The sequence below is a fragment of the Vulpes vulpes genome, chromosome 15 (genome assembly GCF_048418805.1).
Source record: "Vulpes vulpes isolate BD-2025 chromosome 15, VulVul3, whole genome shotgun sequence".
Classification (NCBI taxonomy): Eukaryota; Metazoa; Chordata; class Mammalia; order Carnivora; family Canidae; genus Vulpes; species Vulpes vulpes.
In genome coordinates this window covers 90,576,668-90,604,405 of record NC_132794.1, presented here as the reverse complement: position 1 = coordinate 90,604,405, position 27,738 = coordinate 90,576,668, and the positions used below count along the sequence as shown (strand labels likewise).

The window sequence follows — 27,738 nt, the reverse complement described above, 5'->3', positions numbered from 1 at the left end:
TAAGGCAGCTCAATAAAGTTTTCTTTATAGAACTCAGATGAATCTGGTATCAATCATATCCATTTGGGAATACAGAACAACAACCTATGAAAGAACTTTCTGGCAGCATGACAGGTTTCAAGTACTGACCTGGAATGATCAAATATGAAGCACAATAGTATTCCTACTTTTATGCTGAGAGACCTCTTGGAGAATGCAGTTTTCCTTTACAACTCTGTACTTTTATATTTTCTAGCTGTCTTGCCAGATTTTCTTACTGAACACTATCAAGTAATTCTGCCAAGTGGGACAGCCAGGTTAGTATATGCTGCTGCTTGATTAGGGAAGAAGGACACATTGGGAGATTCAAAAGGCCCAGATCAAAGCTGAGGGATGGAGCAAAAAAGGCCTTTTGCTGATAGAATTGGAAATGAAGCACCAAAAGACCCTGAAGGGAAGTGTGTCCCCTGTGAGGAAGGGCAAGCAACCTCTCTCCTCAGTAAGTGTTAGCCGACCAGAGGATGTGTAGGGATGAGGCCAGGGGTTTGGGGTCTGACCCAGCCACTGTCCCAATCTGGAATAAAAGGAGTCTTTCCATTCTCATGGGTCAGCCCCTAAAGCCTCAGCCTCCCCTCCCCCCACCTACTTAGAGCCACATCTCTGTGTTCTCTCTACTCTGGAAGGTAGGATGAGGTGGTCTGGCATCTGAGCAGTTCTCCTAAAGAGTAGTTCTGTGTCCAGAGCCATGACCAGCTTAGGAGAAGGGAAATGGCTGGGAAGCTCCTTGGCTACAGAGAGTCTGTCAGGGATTGACTCTTCCCTTTCCAGAGCCCTCTTTAAGAAGCAAGTCCCTGCTATACTGCTTCTGTCTCAAGCACCACAAGCAGTGAGTCTTAGCTACTGAGTGAATGTATTGGTGTAAGATTTACGTAGATGATTCATTAATTGTTGGCAGATTAGCCTCAGTCAGGCCAGCATAACTACTTAGGCCTTGGGGGGAGTAAGGCATGTTCTGGCAAGGTGGGAGGGAAGAGAGGGCCTAGACGTATCTTCCACCCACCCTCCCTTACGTCCCCAAGAATAAGTTCAATACCTAGAAAATAAGGCACATACCACAGTGCCAGTAATAAATTAAAGTTCAAGGTGCTGAGCTTCCATTTGGAAAGTTTCATTGCAGGAAGTTTACCTATTGAAGAAAAGTATCCAGTGCTCTGAATCCTGCCTATTTGAGATCCAGTTTTGTGAAAAGGAAGGGTCCCAGCTTCTCCTTCCTTATGACCTGCTTTTAGAGGTGCAAACTGGGGTCTGAATGGGAAATTGGCTTTATTTAGCTCAGTCTTGGCTCAGAGGAACAAGGATCCTTTGGGGCAGGAGGAGAGGTAAAGTTGGTTGCTAGGAAGAAATAGGTTTTGAGCAAGAAGTTTCCTTTAAGGGATAGAAAATGACTGGTAATCTGCCCTTACATAGTTCCTAGACATTATGGGTATGTCTGGAGCTCTTCGGGTGATTGTCTAGGAAGATCACTGCCTGACTGGTGAAGTCCACTGAAGACATAGTATCACGAGCAAGTCGGCCCTCTAGGGTTCCCACTTCTTCCATCTTCAGGCCCTGCCTTTAGGAAATAGTCCCCAAAGACGTGCTTTTTCCTGGGTCAGTTTTGTCACAGTTTTTCTTCAGGAAAAGGGAACAAGAGAAAAAGCATTAGATTGCTGGAGTGTCTGCCAACAGTTAGCAGGGAGCTAACAGAAGCATGGGAGGAGCTCTGCAGAAAAAAGATGTGGCTATGGTAGAGACATGGCAGCAGAAAAATGGGGGAGGGGTGCAGGAAATTGTAAAAAAGAGAAAAGCATGGCTTTACCCTGACCCTGCATATCCAGGAAGTGTTTTTCTGGTTTCCTAAGGCTCCAGAGGCTAGGTCAGGCATTAGGGCAGCTAGGAAGGGGAAGAGGGATGCCTGTTCTCATCCTAGTCCAAGGAAGATCAATAGCTCAAAATCTCAGGACTGGGAGTCCTCAGACCTAAGTGTGGACTATGAGGATGACTCAGATGGAGTTTGAGGAGATCTCAGAGGAATTGGGGGGAAGAGTTGGAAAGTGGAGAGCTCTGGAGAGATTGCAGCGTCTCTCTTTCTTGGGATCCCTGGGCAGGGCAGGGTAGGGGGGTGGGGAGCATTCCCTAGGTGCCTCTATTACTGGGGTCTCTAAAAGAAGCCAAGGACAAATGAGGGAGAGGTGGGGAGAAAGGAGACCCTCAGGATTTTCTCCCGGGCTTGTGCGCTGCGCCCCCCCGCGGCCGCTCAGCGCGGCTGCAGAAGTACTTGGTAACCCGCCGGCGGCACTGCTCGCAGCGGACGGCGCAGCACCAGTGGAACTTGCAGTTGCAGCTGGACACGGTCTCGGCCCGGCGCTCCTCCACCGCCAGCCCGCAGTCCCCGCAGAGCCGGCGGCAGCTGCGGCGCTCCCAGCGGCCCAGGGCCCGCCCACGCCGCAGGCACTCTCGGCCTTCAGTACCCAGCAGTCCTAGCGTTTTGTTCTCCAGGCAGTAGTCCGGGGAGTCCTCCAAGTGCACCAGCTCCCGCGTGGAGATGGAGCGGAAGGTGTCGGCGATGGCACCCCGGCCGGCAGCACTGTTGCCAGCGCCCTGCAGCAGGTCCACCTTGAGAGCTGCGTGGTACTTCTCCTTCAGGTGTGCGCCCACCTCGCGGAACTCAGGCAGCTGCAGCCAGCAGGTCTGCGTGGTGCAGCTGCCAGACACACCGTGGCACTTACACGTGCGTTTCATGGTGCCCTTCACCGCCTGGGGAGAGAGCCAGGAGTGAGCTGGCCAGGGACTAAGTGGTGGGGAGTCGGCCTCTGGGGGGTTGTGAGGCGTCTAGCTAGTCCATATGGCTCACGGGCTTTGTCCCTCGCTTTTCCAATCTGTTAAATGAACTGAAGAGCTGTCCACACCTAGGGCTGGTAGAGGACGGAGCCAGCTGCCTAACCCCAAGGGCTACAAGACTCACCTTGCGGCCAGCCTCATTGTTGTGCAGGTTCATGGCTGCCCGGGCATCCTGTCCTGTCTCTAGGGCATCGACGAACTGCTTGGATATTGCTTCTCCGAAGCCCACGTTGTCACTACAGCCTCCCCACAGCCAGCCTTGGCCACCTGAGATGAGTGCAAGGAGGAAAGGTCTTTGAACAGGCGAGCTTGGGCTCCTGGGCTACTGTTTCTAATTGAGTTTGGCCTTGGGCAAGTGCCCTGTCTCCAGATCAGTTTCAGCTTAGATTTGTTTGGGCCACTTTTGCACTTCCACTTCCAGCCTCAGCCAATCCCCTGCTCAGGACTCCACGAGGTTAGTAGTGCAGAGCTGCCAGTGCCATGCCCCTGTTGCTGGCCTTTGAGCAGAGTGTGTATATGCCTGATCAGCGATTGATGTCCACAAAATGGCAGGAAAACAGAAGGGAAAGTGCCAGCATTGAGGAGGAGAGAGAGGCACAATGGAAATAATATTAACAAACAAATTGGAAATTGAGCTGGAGGACAGAGAGGATTCGAGAGGACAGTGGAGGTAAGGAGTGGGAAGGAAACAGGGACAGGCAATATGGAATAATACTCTATTTTGAGAGAGTAACAGAATTGAAGCCACAGGGTGTTGTTCCTTTATCGTGTTTAAAGTAAGGAAACCACTCAATTGGGAGAGGAGGGCCCCAAGCTACACTGAGCCTAGTTTGTCACTCTAGGGTTTTGGCTTAAACTGGTTGGCCTTGATTTTCTTCAGATTTAGAAGAATACAACTCTTCTTCACCCCATCAAACTACTCACCAAACTTTTCATGCATAGTGAATTTTGCTGGCCTGGCCTGGCAACCCACAGTACCACTACTCACCCAGCTGCCCGTTGCGGGAGTCGTCACAGCCACAGTTGTCAAAGTCTCCAAGGCTGCAGTTCCTAGTCAGAGTGTACATGACCCCAGCAGAACTGATGGCGTGTACAAACGCTGTCTCCCGATTAGCTGGCAGGAACCAAAGATGGGTGAATTAGAGGGAGGGGTTGCAACTCAAAGAAGTACTAGTCATGCTATCTGCCTTTAATGCCATCATTATGTTCTCCATCTCTGGCTCCATCCTGTTTCCCCACCCTTATAATATACCTTACTTGCTTCCATGGTCTGTTCCAGCCTTGGTCTCAGTGCTATGCTTCTCCCCTCCCATCTTTTCAGGTCACACATTGACTAGGTGGCTTGATTATTGTTGACATACATGGTTATAAAGGACTTAGGTGGTGAAGAGCCAGAGGAAGAAATGGGGAAGGAGATGAATCTGAAGGCCAGGTTGTAAAGAACCCATGTTTCTTTTTTCTTAAAATACTAAAGCCTGAGAGGCACGTGCCAGCTAGTCCTGAAAAGAACTTCTGGTTGGCAGCTATTTCATTTAGTGGCATGGCCACTCTTTATCTTCTTCTTGGGAATCTGGTGTCCAAGTCAGTCCCCATTCATCCTGTACCTCTCCGCTGAGCTGCTGAAGGGAGGGCTAAGAGGCTTGAAGAATTAATACCCCCACCTACCTCCTGATGCTTTTTATATTGTGAGGAAGCCTTTAGCCAACTGGGAGGCCAAGGATGGCTTAAGGTTGGGGATGAGGCAAGGTCCATTCATTGAGCAATGAGGGTTTTGGGAAGAAAGAAAGAAAAGCTTTATAAGTAGGAAGGAGGTGATGGAGAAGGGACAGAGAAGATCCCAGAGACAAGATCACCTGAGAGTAGAGACCAGGTGAGGACTAGAATATGGATATAGAAGCAGCAGGGGGCCATCCCTGAAGAGTTGGGCTCTAACCTGTGGCCAGGGGGTCCAGGGAACTTTGGCCAAGGCTTTCCTTACCACTGCGAAGGCCGCCATGGCTGGACAGCTGCAGGGCTCTCTCAGGGCAGTTCCATCGGTCCCAGGCAAACTGATATTTGCATTCTTCAATACCACTCTGGGCACCAGCTGCCACACTGCTGGAATAGATCAGGTAAGCCTACAGAAACACAGGGGTCAAAATTCAGACTCCCAGCTGAACTTGGGAGGCATTTGCCCCGAAGTGGCCAAGCATCTCTTTTCATGCCCACTCTCCCCTCCTAAAATAATGACGGAGTAAGCACTCTAAATATGCTGTCCCATTTAACATCACAAATAACCTCGTGAGATAGGTACCATTTTTATAGATTAGGAGCCTGAAGCTTACAGAGGTGAAGTAAAGCAGTTTGCTCAAGGTCCCAGAGCTAGCAGATGATAACCGTAGGAATGAAATTCAGTGTTGCCAGACTCTAGACCTCACTAGCCTTTATTCACTATACTATTCTACCTTTCCAAAATGAGACCAAATCCATACTTCATGGATTTTCAGCTGTTCTCATCCCATTACTGTCTTTAAAAAGAATATTTTGAGACTGGAACTGTCCTTCGGGATCATGGAATACAATTCCAGCATTTTAAAGATGGAAAACTGTGTCCTGCCATTGCACTGAGAAGGATGTATGGCTGCAACCTGACACCGGGAAAGGCTTCTGACTTTTCTGGCTCTGGAAATTCTGTCCATAAGTTCAGAATCAGTACTCCTGAGTTCTTGCCTTGGCCCTGACACTAGTTTGCTGTGTTCTTTTGGGTGCATCTCTAACCCTCTCTCTGCATGGTTTTTTATTCTGTAATATACACAGCTAATAAAAAATGTGGATATAATGAAAAGAAATTGATATGTATAGTCTTCAGTCAAGAAGCTAAAGTTAGTGAAATTCAAATAAATCAAAGGATTTTTTTTCTTACCTTTGGACCAGTCATCAGGAAATTGTTCACTGACCTAGAAGACAAAAACCACAGATCATAATGGGGATATACCAACTCATTTCTGTTGCCAAGCATTATAAGTATTACCTCAGTAAACATAATTGATAGGAAGAAATGAAAATGGTCTTGCCAAGGAAAAATGGTGCATAAAGAATCTATTAAAGATGATTTATCTAATAGTATATGTACAAAAGGAGCTAACATTGGGTGCCTAGGTGGCTCAGTGGGTCTGACTTCATCTCAGTTCAGGTCTTGATCTCAGGGTTGTGAGTTCAAGCCCTGCATCGGTCTCCAACCTGGGAATGGAGCCTACTTTAAAAAAAAAAGAGGAGCTAACATTATGTTTTCTTTTGATTTTTAAAATTTCAAATACCAAAAATGTCAGGAGTAATATTTGATCATTATTTTGCCATGGGTTGGGAAAAGAGAGCAGTAACTCACTAGTTTGTACCAGACACTTTACTGTGAGGATTTTACATGTTGATCTTATTAAATTCTTAGTGTCTTGGCCATTATTCCTATTTTTTAAGTAGGGAATTGGAGACTCAAAAAAAGTAAATATATTGTTCCAGCCCACCCAGCTAATAAGTGATTAAAGTGGGATTGAATCCAAGTCCATCTGGCTCTATAGGACTCTTAGAAGGATAGTTCTCTAATCAGAAAGAGGTAAACAGAATGTCTTTCTAGGAACTGATAATTAAATTCCAAAAATAAATAATCTGACTCTGGAAAATAGTTTATTTCAGTTCTGAAAGAAATGGACTTGCCATTCAAGTTAGCATTTCTGAATAAGGATAAATGAAGAAATGAAGATTTATCCTTATTCAGGAACTTGTATATGGATGCTTATAACAGTGCATTCATTATATACCCCCAAACTGGAAACTCCTCAAATATCTTTCCAAGGGTAGGTAGATGAAATAACTGTGGTACATCCATGCCACGGAGCATTACTCAGTGATACATTCAATAACTTGGATGAACCTCAAGGAAATTATACAGAGTGATCACAGCCAATTTAAAAAGGATACATACTTTGGAGTGACTGATCAGTTAAGCGTCCGACTTGATTTTGGTTCAGGTCATGATCTCCGGGTCGTGAGATCAAACCCAGTGTAGGGCTTCCCACTGGGTGTGGAGCCTGCTTGGGGTTCTCTCTCTCCCTCTTCCCCTCCCCCCACTCATGCTCTCTCCCTTTTGTCTCTAAAAAAAGGATACATATTTCATGATTTTATTCATGTAACAATTTTGAAATACATAATTATAGAGCTGGAGAATAGATGAGTGGTTGCCAGGGGTTAGGGACAGGGGATGGGTGTAGCTATAATGGGATAACGCCAGAGAGTCTTGCTCTGGCTCATAAAAGCAATCTTTAGGTTAGGCATAATTTGCAAAGACTTTTGAACCTTACCAGGCCAGATGGAGGCTAGTTCCCTTCAAGAGGATAGAATGTCAGGAGAGAAAATAGCAACAAAACAAAAATCAGGTGGCAGACAAAAGAGAAAGCTTTACCATGAGCCTGGAGGAAGAGATACCCTGTGAGAGGATACTAAGTTGGAATCACAGGGAGCCATGGGGGGAGACGGTAGAGGATTCTTATCTCAAGATCCTATATATCAAGATTTGTATGATCTGCTGGTTGAGTTGAAATGATTAATCAATTGGATTTAATTGAACACCTGTCATGGAACAAGACTGTAGGCCTTATGTGGACATTTCCATTAATTAACCTTTGTTAACCCCAGAGTTATTTGCAGACATATTTGAACCATTATGACTGGTTTCCTCATATCCAGACTATCCAGTATTAAGAATTGGGATAGGTGTTAGCTAGACTTACTGTAATGATCATTTTTGTAGTATGTACATATATAAAATCATTCTGTTGTATACTTGAAAACTGATATTATATGTTGACTATATCTCACTTTAAAAATAACTGTATGTCCTTGTGAACACCTAAGGAGGGGGATCTTGTTTTGTTTTGTTTTAAAGATTTTATTTATTTATTCATGAGAGACACAGAGGCAGAGACACAGGCAGAGAGAGAAGCAGGCTCCATGCAGGGAGCCCAATGCAGGACTCAATCCTGGGACCCCAGGATCAAGCTCTGAGCTGAGGGCAGACACTCAACTGCTGAGCCACCCAGACACCACAGGATCTTGTTCTTAATTAACGAGACAATGGCAACATTTTTTTTATTGGGGAGTAAAACATAATATGGATTACAGAAAGCATAGTTGAGTGTGTGATGTTAAGAAGTGGAAAGAGAGTCAAAGAGGAAGGAATTTAAGTGTTTGTGCGGGTATTACCTAGGGACAGTTCTACGATCGAAGGCAAGATGGTAACAAAGAGTGAAAGATAAAATTTCTTTACCAGGTGGAGGCAGCTCTATAGAACATGGTACAGTCAGCATGCTCTTAGATGGGGTACAAGCTTTCCATTCCCCATATGGACAGTTGCAGAAGATAGTACACAGATTGAGTGTCATTCACAAGGCTTGTGCCTTACCCTCCTAACAATTCTCAGACCTTTTTTTGAACTCCAGACTTGCATATCCAACTATATTCTTGACATCTCCACTTCATTGTTTAATGGGCATCTCAAACATAATACATCTCAAATTTAACTCCTGACCTTTGCTGCCACCATCCCAAACCTGCCCCTTCTGTAGTCTTCCCCCACTTAACTAAGGAACAGTTCCTCCTTCTAGTTGTCAGACAAAAACCTTGGAGTCACCTTTGGCTCCTTTCTTTCATTTGCCATATTCATTCTGTCAACAGATCCTGCCAACTCCAGCTCAAATTATATTCAGACTGTAATCAATTTTCAACACCTTCACTGCTATCACTGGGTCCAAGCTATCACTGTCTCTTGCCTGGATTTTGTTTTTAAGATTTTATTTTTAAGCAATCTCTGCACCCAATGTGGGGCTCAAACTCATAACCCCAAGATCAAGAGTTGCATGCTCTACTGACTGAGATAGCCACACACTCCATTGCCTGGATTATTGTTTAAGCCTACTGACTGTTCTCCTTGCTTCCACCCTTATTCTCCCACATTTTGTTCTCAAAATGATTGTTCCACTTAAGGATCAGTCCTGGGCACCTGAGTGGCTCAGTCTGTTAAACATCTACCTTCAGCTCAGGTCATGATGCCAGGGTCATGAGATTGAGCCCCACACCAGGCTCCCTGCTTGGTGACGAGCCTGTTTCTGCCTCTCCCTCTGCCTGCTACTCCCCTAGGTTGTGCTCACTCTCTGTCAAATAATAAATAAATAAAATCTTAAAAAAAAAAAAAAAGAACAGTCCCTTTAAAATATAGATCAGGGGTGCCTGGGTGCCTCAGTTGGTTGAGCACCTGACTTGGTTTTGGTTCAGGTCATGATCCTCATGGGTTATGAGATGGAGCCCTACATTGGGCTCCATGCTCAGTGGGGAGTCTGCTTGAAAATTCTCTCTGCCCCTCCTCCCCCTCTCAAATAAATAAACAGATTATTTATTTATTTATTTTTAAAATATTTTATTTATTCATGAGAGACACAGAGAGAGGGGCAGAGACATAGGCAGAGGGAGAAGCAGGCTCCCTATGGGGAGCCTGATGTGGGACTTAATTCCAGGATCACTATCTGAGCCAAAGGCAGACATTCAACCACTGAACCACCCAGGTGCCCTAATAAACAAATTTAAAAATATATATATAAATCGGATTTTGCTACTTTTTGCTCAAAATCCGCTAATGATTTCCTATTCACATAGAGCAGAAGTCAAACTCTTAGCATGGTTTATAAAATCCTACACAACCTGGCCCCTGTTAACCTAATCTCTTACCACTCTCCCCTTATTTCGCTCCAGCCACATGGGTCTCCTTATTCATCTAATATACCAGGCACTCTCCAGCCACCAGCCATTGTGCTTGCTGCTCTTTCTGCCTGTAATGCTTTTTACTCAGATGTCCAAGTAGTTTGTTTCTTAACCTGCATTCAGCCTTTAAATCCAGTGTGTCTTTTTCCCTAAAGCTTTCCTTGATCATCCTATTTAAAATTACAACTCCCCCCATCCTATTTCTCTGCTTCATAAATCGTATGATCTGATTTATATAAAATGTCCAGAATAGTCAATTCTGTATAAAATCTTACTTATGTTTAAATAAGTATCTAGTTCAAAAACCACAACCAGCATTTCTTGAAGACTCACAGCAACTTTCTTCTGCCTCACATTAAGGTTTCCCTTTATTCCCTAATACTCGACTGTAAGTAGAGGTTAGTTATCCTTGTATCCCCCCTACCCAGCTCCTATTATAATACCTTGAACAAAATAAGTGCTCTTTAAAACCAGATTGAATTATAGGGTTTTGAAAAAAGGATGGAAGGAAGGATCATCAGAAAGAACAGAAAATTGTAGGATAGGATCCCTGGGTGGCGCAGCGGTTTGGCGCCTGCCTTTGGCCCAGGGCATGATCCTGGAGACCTGGGATCGAATCCCACGTGGGGCTCCCAGTGCATGGAGCCTGCTTCTCTCTCTGCCTCTCTCTCTCTCTCTCTCTCTCTCTGTGACTATCATAAATAAATAAAAAAAAAAAAAAGAAAATTGTAGGATAATAAGGACTGAAAAAGATCTGGGGGAGGATATGAGAAGGACGTCTGGCACACCAGTGCTCCCAATTCTCTAACACTGTGAGCAGATGACCGTGCTACATTAGCAGATGATCATACCACAAGAGCAACGACAGTGAACGCTGAGCATATGTACACGGGTTGGTGTTATAATCAAAAGTTTTAGCAAATTCAGTCTCACACACTTAATGTTATGTGTAATTGTTATTGTGCTTCATAGTAATTAGACCTAAGTGGTAAGCAATTTACATAAATAACTGCAGTTTTGTTTTTATACTGCCAAATAAAAATTGTGTAATTGTTTCTTCTCCTTTTGACAGTCTTCCTATATATACTGATATATAAAATTTAATTTCTGTCACACAATAATAGCTGACATTTGAGTATGTCTCTTCTGAAAGAGTGCTTTACCTGTATCATCATTTTCAATTTCCAAGGCAACCCCATGGGGTAGATACTGTACTATTTACTAGATGCTTATCCTGTTCACACAAAATGCTTTATGTTCTTCACATGTTTTAAGCTCATGTAATTGTCACAATTGTAGAAGTAGAAACTATCACGTCTTCTATTTTACAGAAACAGAAACTAAAATATACAGTGGTTAACCAGCATCATACAGCTAGTTAAGTGGTAAAGCCAGGACTGGAAGCTAGTCGGTGTGATTCTGGAGCATGTATTCCTTCACTGCTATGCTTTTCTACAACCCATATTTCTCTTGTTCTTATTTCCACCTGCTAATCCAGTACTCCTGATCCCCGAAAAGTTCTTGATTAGTATTTCTTAGAGGTCTTAGTGATGTTTTGCACACACTCATAAACAAACTCAGTTAATATTACATTGTCTCTGATGCTTTTCCATTCTTCCATTGCTCCAACCTTCCCTTTGTTTGTATGTCTGACAGGCACCTGTATCTACCAGGCCTTGTCTCTGCTTTATCTGGGTACCACCACATCCCCTGGGCACATTTTGGAGAGGGCCTGTTGCTGCTTAGGCCGGGTTCAATGCATAAAAGGTAGGAATGTGCTACACTAATTTAGGATGTTAATAATGGGGAAAATGTGTAGGGGGGAAGGGGAGGATTTGTGGAAGCTGTATACTTTCTGTTCAAGTTCTCTGTGAACCTAACTTCTCTTAAAACAACTATTAAGTTTTTTAAATACAGGGACAAATGTCTTTTTAACCCATTTTAGAGTTTTGCTTTTCCACTTAGGTGTCAATACTGCCATTTGTGTACAAGGTCTTATAGGGTTTTAGTAAAATAGTTCTTTCAGGATTTGCCTGTAACATGCCCTCCCTCCTAGTTACCCTCCAACCTCCTTTGCTGGACTAAAATTGAGGGGCTTGCTTACACTTTGACAATCTTCATTCTGGATCTTCTTGATTCCCTTCCCTTAGAATGAATGCTATCCTAGGAAGACTCATAACCACTCAGTTAGATAAGCTTCTGGAGCCTTCAGCCCTGCCAATTCTCTCAACCTTCCCATATATGCAGAATCCAAGTGGTGGGCCCAGCCTGGAGCCCCTTCAAAGGGTGCCCCTTTCAAAGGGTGCCATCCTCACGAAGAAATGGGTGATTAAGAAAAGTATCAACTACAGTTTGTTGACACCTTTTCTGGGTTTAGCTTTCAGTGACCTCATGCTAAAATTGCCTTTGTCCACTCAAGAGCAATATCCTTGACCTTCACACACTGACTATTGTTGATTTACCCACACTGGACCTCTTCCATCCCTGTAACAATTCCCTAAAGAAATAAGTACCAGTGCACTTTCTGACTGAGGAGAGACTCTTTGTTACCTTGGGAGCTGGCAGTTTCCATTGACTCAAAAGCAAATAGATGGGGCTACAGTCTGGCCAGATAAGCAGGACAATTCTTCAATAAGATTATGACTGAAGCTAGCCCAGCTCCTGTCTCCAGATGTCTGAAGAAGGTGGCTTTGGTGAAAACATCTCCCCAGATGTGCTCCTGGCCTTTCTGTGAGTCCCAATGGTCAAGGGTGTAAGCAACAATCATGCTCCACCAATTCCCTTTAACTCTCAGGTGGTCATAGTGCCTGGCCTAGACAGGACTGGATTCTTTTCCCATCTCCTGTCTCTTGGTGTCAGACTTGCTTTGGCTTTTTTTTTTTTTAAGTGTTCTATCAGTCTATGGAGTGCATACTTTGGTATGCATTTGGTGCATTCTTTGGTGTTTATAAAACTGTCAAGTCTAAATAAGCTTTATGGAAGAGGTACTATAGTTATAAGATATTAACACTGGGAAGGCTGGAGAAAGGGTGTATAGGACTTCCCTGCCATGGTTCTTTGCAAACTAATGTAAGTCTATAAAACGTTACTTATATAGAAATATATTTATAATTTAAATATATAAAGTATAAAAGTATATAAAAATAAAATGTTACATACATACATACATACATACATAGATACATGATTTGGGATGTCAGAGACTTGGAGAATAGACTTCAGTGTAGGCATTTGAAAATTAATCCACATGGATTAGTTGGTAGAGTCCATGAGAATCCTCTGGGGAGCTTATTAAACATCAAGTTTCTTGGGCCCCAGTTCTAGAGACTCTTGTTGGGCAGTGGTGATGGGGGAAATGGATGGGAGGAATCTCAATATACACATTCCTAAGATGACCCCCAGAGTCTATTTTGAGAAACATTGGTTCAGAGGGAGAACAGGCATTGAATACCTAAGTAATAAACAGAGGGCTTGGAAATCTTAAAATACTGCTTCAGTCTTCTAGAAAATGGCTGCTCCAATTTTAACAGTAACAAATTGGTGGACATTCTCTTATTTTGTTTCTGGGTGGAGTACCTTCTGGTTTTGGTAGCTCTCACAGCTTTCTCTGGTCACTGCCTTGACGAGCCAGGTCTCTGACTGCACTAAGCCTTAAAATCATGGGTATCTCTTTCCTTCCCTGCAGTTTTTCTTGGTACTATGTTTTTCCCCTAGCAATTTTAACTGACCTGTCTATGTTTACCTTTTTCATACCAGGAATAAAATATTTTGGGGGTGGAATGTGCCCACAAGGATTCTGAGTGTTTGTCTAGGGTCCAGCTATCCTCTAGGAAACATGCTAACTACCCTATTCATGGAGGTCTTCAGTGCCATAGCTATGATTTTTTATTCTTAGACCATCTCCACATTCTTGTCATCAACCCACTGTCATCGATGAGCTTGTAATTCAGTCTTTGGTTTGTACTTTTTCCTACAAGCTTCTAATGCCACTCATCCTTCTCCCAAGATAATTTATCCACAGTAAGAAGTTGGGAGAGAAATGATCTGTCTCTATCATTCCTTTTCAGCTCTCATGATAATGTTTCAGCATACCTTCTTGCTGTCACTTCCCCCATCTAGGCTAGTTAGCTAAATCATCCTCTTGTTCTGTTTTTACTGCCTTCTGCCTGGCTCCTCTACTGTCAACATTTATAAGTTCTTGCCCCTTCATTTCAGTGTGTGTCTAAGTCCTTGCTATTATCCTAATTACTAAATTTTTTTTTATCTCTTGTTAAACAACCATCCAGATTCAGATACAGTTGTAGTTTTGAAGCTATGGGTAATGCTAAAGCAGAGTCCTGTGGACTTTTGTGTCATTTTCGCATTGCTTCTCTGCTCTATCCATAGATAACCATGTAACACCTCAGTGGATATAATCAGCCACACTCTAACCACAATTCAAAATTCTTTGATCTAGGGCACTATAGCTCCTCAAACACCCACAGCTTTCAGCATTATGCAGCTTCTCTCATGAGCTATATTGCCCCCTGAATTGCCTATTCCATAATCAGCCTGATCACCGCAAAAATTTTTCCCAGGGATCTGGGACAGGAGGGGAGGGACTTTGGATCAACCCAAATACAAATACCATAGCTTCTCTTTTCGTTCTTGGAAAGTCTCCAAGTTTCTTTTGTTTCTTTGTGTTTTCTTACCTAACATTTATGATCCATAGATCCATACACCCTAATTTTCAAAGCTCCTCTTTGTTTGATACCATTTGAAGGAATTTATTTTACCACTTTAGGAAGTTCACAGAAAATTGCAAGTTCCTACTCTCTGGTAGTTATGTCTAATTGTGGCTGAGCAGTTTAAACTGCTGTCCAATTAGTTTCAACAATTTATTCCTATTTGGGGATGTTTTCCAAACCAGCATAGCCCGTGAGGCCATCTATAGCACATCACATTGTATAGTTAGCAGTTTAGCAGCTGTGGTAAGAAGACATGCCTGATTCTGTATAGTCTGGGACAGAGATGGACACAGGACCAGCAGTACCAAACACAATATTTTCTTCAGATTTACTTCCTTTGCATGACTAGACCTTGTTATGAAGTCAAGTTCCTGTGCTGTACTCTATTTCCCCTCAGTATAAGGATCCTTTCCCAGTGAAGAACCCAGTTCCATGCAGCAAGCTTCTTGCAAGCTTCTAGTTTGCCAAGTGTGCCCTGATACATTAGAATCCCAGTGGTTAATGTAGTAGCTTAGATTTAAGTTAGGATTCCCTTTTTTCCTTCTCCACACACATATATTTTTTTAAACCTGTCTAGGTTTTTTTTTTAAGTTTTTATTTATTTGAGAGAGAGGGAGAGAGAGCACAAGAGGGCCAAGGGGCAGACTGAGAGGGAGAAGCAGAATCCCTGCTGAGCAGGGACTTGATCCCAATGCAGGGCTCGATTCCAGGACACTGAGATCATGACCTGAGCTGAAAGCAGATGCTTAACCCACTGAGCCATCCAGATGCACTGCCCCTACCACCCCCACCCCACTGCCATAATTTTAAAAAGTAAAATTCTGAATGTGAATCTCCAGAATTTAGTGTTTTCCTCTCAGGGCCCAAAACTTTGATATCCATGCACTCTGGTCCCCTTCTTTGTTTGGCACCCTCCCTTCACTTTCCTCACAAGTCTTTGAATAATAGGTTTGGCTTCTCCCTACCCTTTAATCTCATCTTTTGAGGTCCATAGAGAGTCTCTGGATCCTGAAACTCTAGCTGGCTTACTTCAGGGGAAACCATCTGATTACAACTTGGGGGGAATAGCCTGGGGAAAAAGAGAAGTTGCAGTGAATGAATGCAGATGCTGATGATCTAGCATGAGGAGAGAATGGGAAAGGGGTTAAAAAAAAAAAAGTTAAAGGGAGAATCCAGAGTGGTGGAGCTGCCTGGAGCTGTAACTAGAAGGTGCTTCAGTGAAGCAACTTCTCTTAGAATGAATGTGTGACAGCCAGCTTTTCACCTAGAACTCACAAGATGTCTTGAGCCAGAGAGAGCCCAAAGAAGTTCTTTCTGAGCAAGTTTCCGTGCGATTCTCTCCATCTTCTACAGCATCTGACTCACAGAACACATGCACACCAACACACACACAATTACACAGAAGGCAATCTTTACTAATCACTGTGAAATAATATCCAATTGGTCTGAAGTTTTCCCTAACCCCCTCCGATAATACCCAAGGATATTTAAGCTAAGAGCAATTCGTTGTACAATTAGAAAAACTTAAATTTAAGATGCAAAAAAAAATTTTTTTTTTTTGCAAAAAAATTTTTAAGGAGTGAACAGCATGGACTAATTCTTATCCATTGTCAAGTCTAAATAATTGAAATCAGGTTCTTTCCCATTTAGCTGGGGGAAGGGATTAGAAAGTAGAAGGCACAGATATCTGAAGTCTTGAAGGGAAGAGAAATATCCAGAATTTCAAAGACAAGTTGCCTTCTATTTAAAAATTTGCCCAAAGGGACAAAGGTGATATGAGTGGAGAGATCTATTTCAGTAGAGCAAAGGAACAGAAATGAGACTACAGCAAATGAGCAGTTATGAAATGAAAGCAGCCAATGTAGACTCACTGAGGAAGGATGGCATTGAATGGAAAGAAAGATGTAATTGCAGTGAAGACTGGGGCCACGTGGTTTTTTCTAAAGATAAGTATAAAAAAATTTAAAGAACATGTAGTTTTTGTCTTATTCTCATATCTATATCTCTTTCTTCCAAGGTAATTCAGGCCTATAAATAATTCTCAAACTTTTTTATAAATATGAATTTTCCATATTATAATGTAGTGCCCTAAAATATACTATAAAAGTCTTGTAAACCACTTATCTAAAAAAAAAAAAATTAAGCAGATGTACCAGTTTTAGTAGTAGTCATATTAAAATTTATAATAAAATTCCACATCTCAAATCCAGGCCATGCCAATAATTCCTGGCAAACACCCTGTAATAGCTGATGGGACAACTCTGTATCATAGATCTCTATAAAACAATCCTAGGCAGATTCTTTCCTGAGCAAATCACAAATTTTGAAAGGACAATCTTTTCCTCTGAAGCTAAAATGTCATTTGTATTCCAGGATATTTTATAAAGTGATAGGCTGTGTTTCCTTGTCCTTATTTCCTTCCTTCTTTTTGTATTGTAACAAATGGCTGAGAAACGCTGAGCTACAAAAAAGCACTTCAACACTTAGCATTTAAATGAGGATTCTAACTGGGAATAGGCTGTATGCTTTCTCTGTTCTGTGGCCTCTAAGGGAAAGCTGCTAAGGAATAGCTCAAGCTACTATTCCCAGAAAGCCTGGGATTACAGGAACCTCTTCCGTGATCCTTGTGGAGGCAGAGAATTTTGTTTTGTTTGTTGATTTTGTTACTTTGGTCCCTGTAGAAAGGAACTTTAGAAAATATTCCTGTTCTTATTTGCATTGATGGATACAATACCAGTTTATTTCAGGATCAAGAAGATAGGTGTATATGGTAACTCTAAGAATTATCCTACAAAACAAGTGAACACAGTTCAAGGTGAGAAATTGACAAGTTTTGGCACTTTGTCATTTTTACTATTTAATGGAACTAAATCTAAATAGAAGGTAAAAATGATCTGTCCTCAGTCCAACGCAACTATCAACTTCTGTTGCCTTTGCTAATCAACCACAGCTCAAACAGAAATAAACTCAAATATATATTTGAATGAATTTTCTCTTTTTTTACTAATTTTTATTCTTGATTTTTCTCACCAAGGACAGTTGGCCATATATATATGATGTTCTCCAAGAGTCACTCTAATCACTGACTTTAGATCTCTCAGACACAAGATAGGAGATTTCTTTTCCTATTCCTCTTCTTCCAATTTTGAACCCTGGTAGTATTTGGAAAATTTAGACAAAGAGAAAGATATGTAGTTGAAAATGTTACAGAAGTATAGATGAGGCAAGATGAGCTAGCAGTTGATAACTATTAAAGCAGAGTTATAGGGGGTCCCTTGTATAAACTGTTCTCTCTGTTGAAAAAAATGAAATTTTGGGGGCACATGGGTGGCTCAGTCAATTAAGCATCTGCCTTTGGCTCAGGTCATGATCCCAGGGGCCTAAGATCCAGCCTCACATCAGGCTCCTTGATCAGCAGGAGTCTACTTCTCCCTCTGCTCATGCTCCCTCTCCCTCTCAAATAAATAAATAAAATCTTTAAGAAAAAATGAAATTTTCCATAACATAAAATTAAATAATGAACTACTTCTGAACCAACCATGTATGCAATGTTGGCTCCACCAGATACCTTGGATTAACGTGAAGAAATGTCAAACAGGATACTGTGGTTCACTATTTATTATCCTGGCTACTGGTGTGTAATAGAATCTTTAAAGTCAGATATGGTGAGCCTGAGGAGCTTGAGTAAAGGAAAAAGACTGAGATTTATGGCAACAAAAGAGAACGAAGAGGAAATTTCTCACAATGCAGGATCGTGGCCTAAGAAAAGCGTGGCCTAGAAAACCTAAGGATTTCCTCTATGGAGTGGTACAGAAAGACTGAACTACTGGCCCACTTATAGGACCTTATGAGGATGACTGGAACACAGCTTCATACTGTGCTGGTTCCAGGGGATGATGAAGTTGGGGAAACAACCAAAACTGAATTTGGACTGGTCAGGTAATGGTGAATTTAAGTGATTCATTTATGGTCTGATTGCTCTTGGCTTAAAGATAACTCTGACCTTAGAAGCATACAAAGAAATGATACAATCAATAACAAGGGCCTACAATAAAGATTGAGAAAAACAAGCCATGAAAGTTTGGCTTATAATGAGACTGGAGAGTCTGTCCAGAGTGAATGGTAGTTTCTTTCGAGAGGCCCTCAGAGTGTAGGTATATTTTAGTGGCAAGCAATGGGGAATGTTATTTATGTGAATTGAGCTCAGTCTCCCCCAGGCTAGTCTTCTACTTAGGATAAAAAATCTGCTTTCTGAAAAGCAAGGGTTTATCCTAAGAAAAATTATATTGACCTCTCTCTTCAAGGCCTATGAATTCTCTGCCTTTCTGATGGAGACAGAACAGAGTTACCTCTCTCTCTTTCTTTCTTTCTTTCTTTCTTTCTTTCTTTCTTTCTTTCCTTCCTTCCTTCCTTCCTTCCTTCCTTCCTTCCTTCCTCTCTAGACCAACACTGTATGTTTATTCACTACATCTGCCTGTCACGTGCTTGAATTAGGGTTCTTGGGGAATTTGTTTTTGCCACTGACTTTTACTTTGAATGTAAGGGGAATCAAAAGGCAAAACAGCTCTAAAGATTCCAAGTGTCTCTTTAAAGGCTGTTACATAAAAACAATGAAGTGGAGGACACCACAATAATTCTTGGACTCCTGCAAATCCTAAGATGTGCTATAAAAACGGGTCTTTATCCTTAGGAAAATATCATCAGAACTAGATTTCTTCTGCTATACATAAAATCTTAACATCAGAACATCAGAAGCACAGAGTACAGATAGTTTTCTGAATGATCTCCAAACAAGCACAACCTACTACAATGAAAAAACAAAAACAAAAACAGGTGATTTGAGGTTTTTAGCAAAAGACAGTACTCTACACATGTACTCCAAATAGAAGAGTCTGCAGACAGCTTGAAGTGAGATGAATGAAATAATAGAATGAAATAATATAAATTCACTGGATAAATAAGTGTAAGAGGTAATTTAAATAAGCTAACAGAACTAATATTTTTTAACATAAGCTTTTGTTTCTTAATGCCAGACTTCTAAATGTGTATCAGACTACTGTTAACATCATTAAAATCCTCAGAAGAATTGAATGCCAGAGAAAGAGGGATGGGCATGCCAGAAAGGTCAGTGGTCCAGTGTTCTGGCTCCTGAGCTACAAACGTGGGCAGGGAAAACAAAGCAAGGTCCTGTCTGAAGGTGGAGGGCTTAGTGGTAAAAGCTGTGAGTACTATAGATTCAAATTCCTGTCTTACCGCTACAAGCTCTGTGTATTTGGCCAGTTACAGACTGAACATATACTAACTGTTGGTTCACTTTATTATTATTCCTGAGATAGATTTTGCCCCAGGATATGGGGCAGAGCTAAAGCTAATCCTAAGTTACCCTTTTTCAGAAGACTATAGTAATACAGAAGTAAGGACTTAAGTAAACCATGGAAACTTCTACTTTTAAACTAGAAAATATGAAAAAGCTCTACTTCTGAGAACTGATACCCACCTACAGAAGTTGCTGAACTTAAGAAAAGTCTGAGCTTAACTTAAGGTTAAAATTTCCTGTCATGGCTCTTCCCTTATGTAAAATATTTTGTATGCAAAGTTCAGTTCAAAACACATTCATCAGTGTGCATAGTGGTTCAGCATGGGGCCTTGACAACCATGATTTCTGTGTTCAAATGCCACCTGGATCATTGCTAGTTGTTAGGTGATCTTGCCAAGTTATTTAAGATCTCTGGGTGTCAGTTCCCTCGCCTATAAAATGGAGATGACCATAGTATCTACTTTGGAGGATCAGTTTAAGGATTTGTAAAGCACTTAGAATGGTGCCTGCCTATATAGCAAGTTACCCATTATTACAATTTTGCTTAATTTTCACATAAAAGACACAATGACAAATAAGGCAAGATGTCTGATCCTAGAAGAGTTTCTGGGCTAGTGAAGAAGACAGATTCAAAGGCAGAATTCTAATAAAATGTATTAGGTGCCACGATGGCTTAACCTGCCACTGGATATCATGGGGGCAGAGAGAAGAGGTAGCTAATTTACCCTGGAAAGACTTCCAGGAGAAGGGAATACCTAAAGTAAGTCTTCAAAGATGAGTAAATGGCAAGGTTCTTATGGAATCTTTGGAATTTTTTAGCTGAAAAACATTTCATCCAAATGTCCTGATTTTATTTTTTTAAGATTTTATATATTTATTCATGAGACACACACACACACACACACACACACACACACACACACACACATGGATAGAGAGAGAGGCAGAGACACAGACAGAGGGAGAAGCAGGCTCCACGCAGGGATCCTGATGTGGGACTCGATCCCAGGACTCCAGGATCATGCCCTGGGCTGAAGGCAGGCGCTAAACCAATGAGGCACCCAGGGATCCTCCCAAATGTCCTGATTTTAATAATAGTAAACACCCAGTAGATGAAAGAGAATTTGATCTTATCAATTGGAAAAGAAAAAAGCTAGGAGTAAATGGAGCCCAGGAAAAAGGGATTTGTATTTATAGTCCCAAGAGAAAATAGCATTGCCCAATATATAGCATTAAACCAATTGTCCCAGCGGGAAAAAGAGAAAAAAGTAAACTCTTTCCATGGAAGAGAGAGGGTTTGAATTGAAACTCCTTCTTTTTTTCTTTTTATAGAATAACACCCGATGCTCATCCCGTCAAGTGCCTACCTCAGTGCCCATCCCCCAGTCACCCCCCCCCCCCGCCCACCTCCCCTAGTTCGTTTCCCAGAGTTAGGTGAAACTCCTTTTTTAATATCTCTGTTTACATAATATCACAAAAAGGAGATCCTTCTTTGTGTCATATTGTCATCCACACACACACACAAAATAAACATGTATCACAGAGCATCTGCCTTATTGCTTATACAAACTGATTTCATTAAGAAAAGCTGTCTCTTCTCAGGACCTCTTAGCCTTTGTAAATGATGATGATGATGATGATGATGATGATGATGATGATGATACTAATAAATATCATTAACCGATTGACTATTATTAGCTAACCAATCATTATTATTCATGGCAGGAAGTATAGAGACTCTGAAAGCAAAAATGTAGGGCTTAAGTTGTTGACAAATCAATGACAAAACTGGAAATTAAACTTCTGTGATCATGTCTCAAGCCTTTATAAGGACCTCCAACAGTGCAGCTACTAACCTAATCCCCTTCAGTTACCCCATGAATCCCAAGTTTTTTCATGGGTTATGAATTTATTGATCAGAGAAGCTAATAATATGTAATTATGATATTTGCATATTATTTTCCACATTCCAAAGCAATTTTTCACTTACCTTTTATTTCCCTAAATTCGGAGATTCCCAGCCTCTCTGAGGATGAGAATTTTTTTTAATGTAACAAAAGTTAGTGCATCCTCACTTGATTGCACTTATTCTTTTTGTATCTGTTAGTGGGAAAAACTTAACAGAAACTTAACATGACAACAAATTATCATGAATTCAGTAATTTTAAGTGTGCATTTTATTGTTCATAGTATACATTTGAGAAAGAGTAGCACATGTATGTCGAGAACAATAATTTTAACTGTAGATGCCCGGAGAGAGTGTGGATGCAAGACAACCCCCTTACATGAAGCCCTTGCTAATCAGGGGTTCTGCAAGTAATTATCAGGTGAAATTTCAGAGAAATTCATAGAAAGGTTACTCTAAAAACATAAATGTACAGAACCAAGGAATAATGTTTTTCAAAGGCTGCCTTAAAACCCAAAGATTTTAGATAAATTCTTGCACCACTGAAGAAAAGAAATTGACTCTGTTTTAATCCTTTGGAAATAAGTAGAAGCAGTGATCTTTGTAAAGAATGAGAGCAGAGCCATAGTTAACCTCTGTCTTCCAGTGCATCCTTCTGATCTGGTCATCAAATTGGGCAGGTGAGGTGGAGGTGGGAGAGAGGGAGATAGAGAGAGAAGAGAAGAGAAATGGACAGAACTGGAGAAAACCTAGGATCATTATGAGACATCATTTGAAATAAAATGAAGGCAAAAGTTAAGGAAAAATGCGTTCTAGGCCCATTCATGCCAGATGAGTGAGTGTACTGGAGATGAAAAGTCAAATTGGCTCATCTCTGGCCACCATTATAACCATCACCATCTGCTTGGCTGTATCACGCGTTCCCATTCTTTTTTTGGGGGGAGCCGTTGGGATTAAGGAAAGCAAACTCAAAATATTTTTCTTAAGTTACTAAAGGATAATTTGCAGAATTGTTCCAACAAGAAGAAATGGTGGAGAATCCTTTTTAAAATTTTTTCCAGTCATCTTGCCTTGAGAACCCCAGTAAAACTGCATGTTGTGAGTGACATCTTTATTTCCTCCTTTCCAGCCCAAGACTTTCTGTTGATGGACTTTTTTGACAGTAATTTCAGGCAAGCCTACAATTGAACAGCCAAGCAGAAATTGTGGTTCTCTATTTGTTAAATGCTTTTGAGGTCCTTACATAAAAGGTTGATAATGAAGTATTAAGAGAAACATGTGAAAGGCTGTGGTTGGTCAAATTTCTCTGCGTGGCACAAAAGGGGAAGATGACCTTGTGCAGAACCCTGATAGTTCCATTATAAGAATAATCAAGATTTAATGTTAAATTTAAAAATCACTCCTAAAATGCTACCAAAAACAGATTCTTGGCAAAGTACAAATGTTTAATTCAAATTGGGGCTTATAGAGAAAAAGCAATTAAAATCTAATTGCATTATACAGGAGATTTGTACATTTTCTCCTCTAAGTCAGGCAAGACGAGAAGGGGTTCTTAAACCCTGTTTTCAAATTAGAACTTTCTTTCACATCTCTTTTTCTTTTTTCTTTTTGAATCCAGACACTTGAATTTGGACAGACAAGCAACCCAGCCACCTTTCACTGTGGCTGTGTCAGTATCGGAATGAAATGAACATGACCCCCTCCAGCAGGGAAGGAACACACAGTAAAGGTATTTTTTATAGAACAATTCTTCACACTGCCCTGGTGACTGGGGAAAGGAATCTCGTGTTTCTCTTTTGCTGATACTGAATCAGCTGAAGAATACCATGAGCATCAGTAGAAATGCTCTGAAATAGTCTCTGCTCTCTTTTGTCTTTTTGTTCTCATGAGGGGGAAAAAGACATGAAATATTTAATTAAAATGCCAATTAAAAATTGACCAATTATTTGGTGGTTCATTTTGTAATCAGAAGTGTTGCAAATTACTGCCTTTACTTGCCAATCATTATATAAATTTGGCGTATTTCTTACCAACTCTGTAATAAAGACGGCTATACTCATTTATAATAAGAATATACTCTTGGCATAGGAAGCTGATTTCAGCAAAGAAATCCCTGTCCTTGCTTCCTCAACAGTTTATGTAGCAATTGGATTCATACCTTGGTTAAACAGACGGTCAAAATGCAAACTGATAAAGAGAGAGACTGAGCTTATATATCTCAATTGGGGGGAAAACTCCACATACCCTAGTAACCTGCACTTCCCAGGTCTTTTTTCTGTATCTCATTGCGTAGTTACTTGTTAACATTTCCATGTACAGATACTTTATGTGGTTTCCAAGAGCTAAATAAAACTGACAATAATGTCATTTATCATTTGTGAGGTGGTTTATAGTTTCCAAAGCACTTTCAACAACATCGCCTCATTTTCTGAGTAATTTAGAAATGTTTGTGAATTGTATACATTAAATAAAATTGTAGGAAGTTTAGATTCCTAAAATATTTCACTTAAAATGTGTTTGTTAACCCAATACTAACTCAACAGATCAAGCTAATTTTTATTTCTAAGACATGATGATGTGAGCAGTTACTTGGAATATTCTGCAAAAAGTAAAGTTAAGTCAGAAAGTGCAAAGTAAATAAGATTCCATTGCATTTTGTCTCCAGCCTTCACCTCATCTCATCAGATTCAAACACAGTAGAACTTGCTTTGAACCACCTTCCTTTTCTCCACAATGCTGATATCAGGATTTGGTTATAGAGAAAGGGGGGGTACTGTCCATTTTCCCCAAAACTACTTAGAATTATTTGTGTTACAGCAATTTATTAATCTATTTTTAAATCTTTACTTTATTGGTCAGTGTCCTAAAGATTTGCTGAAATCAGCCATAAATTTAGGAAGAGCCTCTACTCTATAGAACAGTTTTTCCTAGGAGAGATCCCAAATCTTTCTACATTTAGGGAAATGAAAAGAGCTCTCTACTATATATTACATACATTGACCTAGTCTCAGTTCCACGTACGAGTCCAGGTTACTTACCAGGTGTAGCCAAGTCGGAGGATACAGGTGAAAAGGAAGATGCACACAGAAGGCTTCGTAAGCAACATAATCCTCTGGAGTAGCAGAGATAGAAAATTCTAAAAACTTGGGAGACAGACAAGATGGGGAAATATACTCCTCCGTGGTAATGGGATGGAATTCCCCCTCAAGCCCCAACTTTCCTGGTGTGTAAGCGATCCCAAACAGAGTTAAGAGGAGGTGAAATGGAGCTGCCAAACTTCCAAAGAAGAGATTATCTACTTAATTAAAGTTTTTTTTTTCCCTTCTAAGTCCTTCAGCCAATCAGAACTCAAGTGCTAGAGAAAGATTGAGTCGATCAAAAGAACACTCCAGGATCCTCCCAGACAAATGCAGAAGAAGGAGACCGAGGAAAAGGGGACAAAGAGAGGAACACGGAGAAAGAGGACAAAGAAAGAAGCGGGGGAGGAAAAGAGACATAGCAAATCCCCTCCACATAATCACCGCTTGGAGTTTCTGTCCTCCCTCTTGCCTATGCCCTCCCGCCCACCACAACCTCCCCCACCCATGCACACTCACCCGCAGACCCAGACACAGAGAGGAGAGCCTGGTCCCCAAGGGGATTTAGAAGGGACTTTGCTTTCCCCGATGTCCTTTGTAGGGCTTTGAGACTTAATCTGCATTCAGAGTAGCTTTCTTCAGAGAAAAATATACTATGTACTGGGTGAACCTCAGCCCCCTGATTTGAGAATGTGAGGATTCAACCCAACCACCTCTATAAGTTAGAAAGAAGCTTAGGATACTTTAGGGAACCTGATGGTTTCTTCCTTTCAACTTTTCCATGGAACACTCACTTGTTGAACACCTATTGCATTCTCAACCCTACACTAGGCATTGTGGACATTAAATGGACATGAAATTACATTATTTAAAAAAAAAAAAAAAAAACATGATTTCTGCCCTTAGAGACCTTGACAGCCCAGGAAGGTAGTAATATAAGAATGTAATTTAATAAGGTATTAAGTTGCTACAAACTGACTATAAGTCATATAGGCTTATTTAGGGAAGGTTTTCTAAAGACGGGAGAATTTGAACTAGAAAGAAGGATTGAGATTTCAATAGGCAGCCAAAACCCTACCCTCTTAAAACTCCGGTGGTGAAGCAAGTAGGGCACTGAAGCTTCTTGCTCACACATCTCTGAGTTGGTGTCCCTTCTGTCCACTAGGGAGGAAGAGTCACCCCAGTCACAGTGCTGGGGTCCTCGAAGGGCTCCCAACTTACTTCCATACGGCCATGTCTTCTGCTTTGGCATCCATATCATCTTTCCTGAGTGTTCCCCAGAGGCAATGGTCTGTCTTTGTTTTCTTCTTTTTATCCTTGTTGCTCCCTTTTCAGAACCCTTCCCAGCCAGATCTACACTGGAAAACTCAACTAGAAAATAAAGAATTATCAGATTAATTTATTGTCAAATTATTCAGGCTGGATGACTAAGGACTCTTGAGCTGGATATTTTGACTGGGTAACTTTGTTGACCACCTGGAATCTTCCAGACCAGGCCTTTATTTGGGATTCCTAAGGGTGAGATGAGCTTGGTCAGTTTTGACTTCCACTCAACTTCAGGTTGCTCACTCTCTCTTCTTTTCTCCCTCAGCTATATTGAGATATGATTAACAAATAAAAATTGTATAAATTTAAGGTATACAATGTGATGGTCTGATATATGTGTATATTATATTATGACATGATTGTCACAATCAAGTTAATTCACACATCTATCACTTCACATGGTTACCATGTGTGAGTGTACATGTGTGTGTGTCTATGTGGTGAGAAAAATAAGATCTACTGTCTTAGCAAATTTCAAGTACACAATACAGTATTATTAACTATAGTCATTATGCTGTACATTAGATCCCCAGAACTTATTACTTACAACTGAAAGTTTGTACCCTCTGTAGGTCTTTCTGTCCTTTGTCATTCAGAAAGGGAGGAGCCAGGGGCACCTGGGTGGCTCAGTTGGTTAAGTATCTGACTCTCCATTTCAGCTCAGGTAAGGTCATGCTCTTGGATTTCAGTCTGCATTCCTTGACTTAGCAAGGATTCTGCTTCCTCTCTCCCTTGGTAACTCCTTCTCCCCTTGTTCTCTCTCTCTCTCTCTCCTTCTCTCAAATAAATAAATAAATAAATAAATAAATAAATAAATAAAATCAATCTTTTTTTAAAAAAAAAGGAAAAGAAAAAAGAAAGCAAGCAGCCAAGTCTATTTAAGACCTAGAGCCAAGTCCTAGGAAGGTAAAGAGTAATGATTCCTGAATTTCAATCTTTATTCTTCCCTGATAATAGGGACAAGGTTCTTTCCATTTATCTTATTAGGGAACTAATTCCTAATTATGTGAAAAACTTCCCACAAAAGGAACTTTTCATACCTGTTGTACAAAATTAATGCATTCTCACTGTAAAAATTTAAATGTGATAAAAATATAGAGAGTGTAAATCCTCTTTGATGATCCACCTCCTATTCTATACTCTATTATAACAACTGTTAAGTTTTAGATGATCTTATAGGTTTTAAAATATACATAATTGAATATAAATATGTATATAAAAATGTTTACCCAAATGGGATTATATAAATTATATTTGCAAGTTGCTTTTCTCATGTAATAATATTTATATATTTTTTAAATTTATTTTTTATTTTATTTTTCATTTAATAATATTTATTGCAGCTTTCTTTTTTTTTTAATTTTTATTTATTTATGATAGTCACACAGAGAGAGAGAGAGAGAGAGAGAGAGAGAGGCAGAGACATAGGCAGAGGGAGAAGCAGGTTCCATGCACCGGAAGCCCGACGTGGGATTCAATCCCAGGTCTCCAGGATCGCGCCCTGGGCCAAAGGCAGGCGCCAAACCGCTGCACCACCCAGGGATCCCATTATTGCAGCTTTCTATAGTAGGGCCTAAAGATCTCTCTTTTCTTTTTTTAAGGAGCAAGACTGAATAAATTGTTGTACATAAATTGTTGGCGCTCTTATTTTGCAGAACATTTGGGTTGTTTTCAGCTTAGCCAAAGAATTGACAACTTTTAAATTTATTCCAATTTGGACTTGGGTGTTGTTGCTCTTTT

General features: G+C 40.9%; 2 protein-coding genes across 19 annotated transcripts in view; one reads left to right on the top strand and one right to left on the bottom strand.

The window, feature by feature from the left end:
- Window positions 1–24,928, bottom strand: WNT8B (Wnt family member 8B). Its single transcript, XM_025992203.2, has 6 exons — window positions 24,634–24,928; window positions 5,762–5,795; window positions 4,838–4,976; window positions 3,848–3,973; window positions 2,984–3,126; window positions 1–2,775 (listed from the first exon to the last, which is right to left on the bottom strand). Exons 1-6 carry the CDS (start codon window positions 24,699–24,701, stop codon window positions 2,230–2,232), a joined length of 1,056 nt encoding a protein of 351 aa, XP_025847988.1. The 5' UTR covers window positions 24,702–24,928; the 3' UTR covers window positions 1–2,229.
- The window catches only part of SEC31B (SEC31 homolog B, COPII coat complex component), a 60,904-nt gene extending 35,344 nt beyond the window's left edge, over window positions 1–25,560 (top strand). For 6 of the 18 annotated variants that reach the window (XM_072739777.1, XM_072739787.1, XM_072739776.1 and 3 more), the window contains 2 exons: window positions 11,302–11,412; window positions 23,214–23,962. In XM_072739777.1, coding sequence (XP_072595878.1) covers window positions 11,302–11,391 — 90 coding nt within the window. In that variant the 3' untranslated portion in view covers window positions 11,392–11,412; window positions 23,214–23,962. Of the gene's footprint in view, window positions 1–235; window positions 5,688–11,301; window positions 11,413–23,213; window positions 23,963–24,924 lie in introns of those variants that run through there. The other 12 variants (XM_072739786.1, XM_072739783.1, XM_072739781.1 and 9 more) reach the window with 6 other exon arrangements.
- The last annotated feature ends 2,178 nt before the right edge of the window (window positions 25,561–27,738 follow it).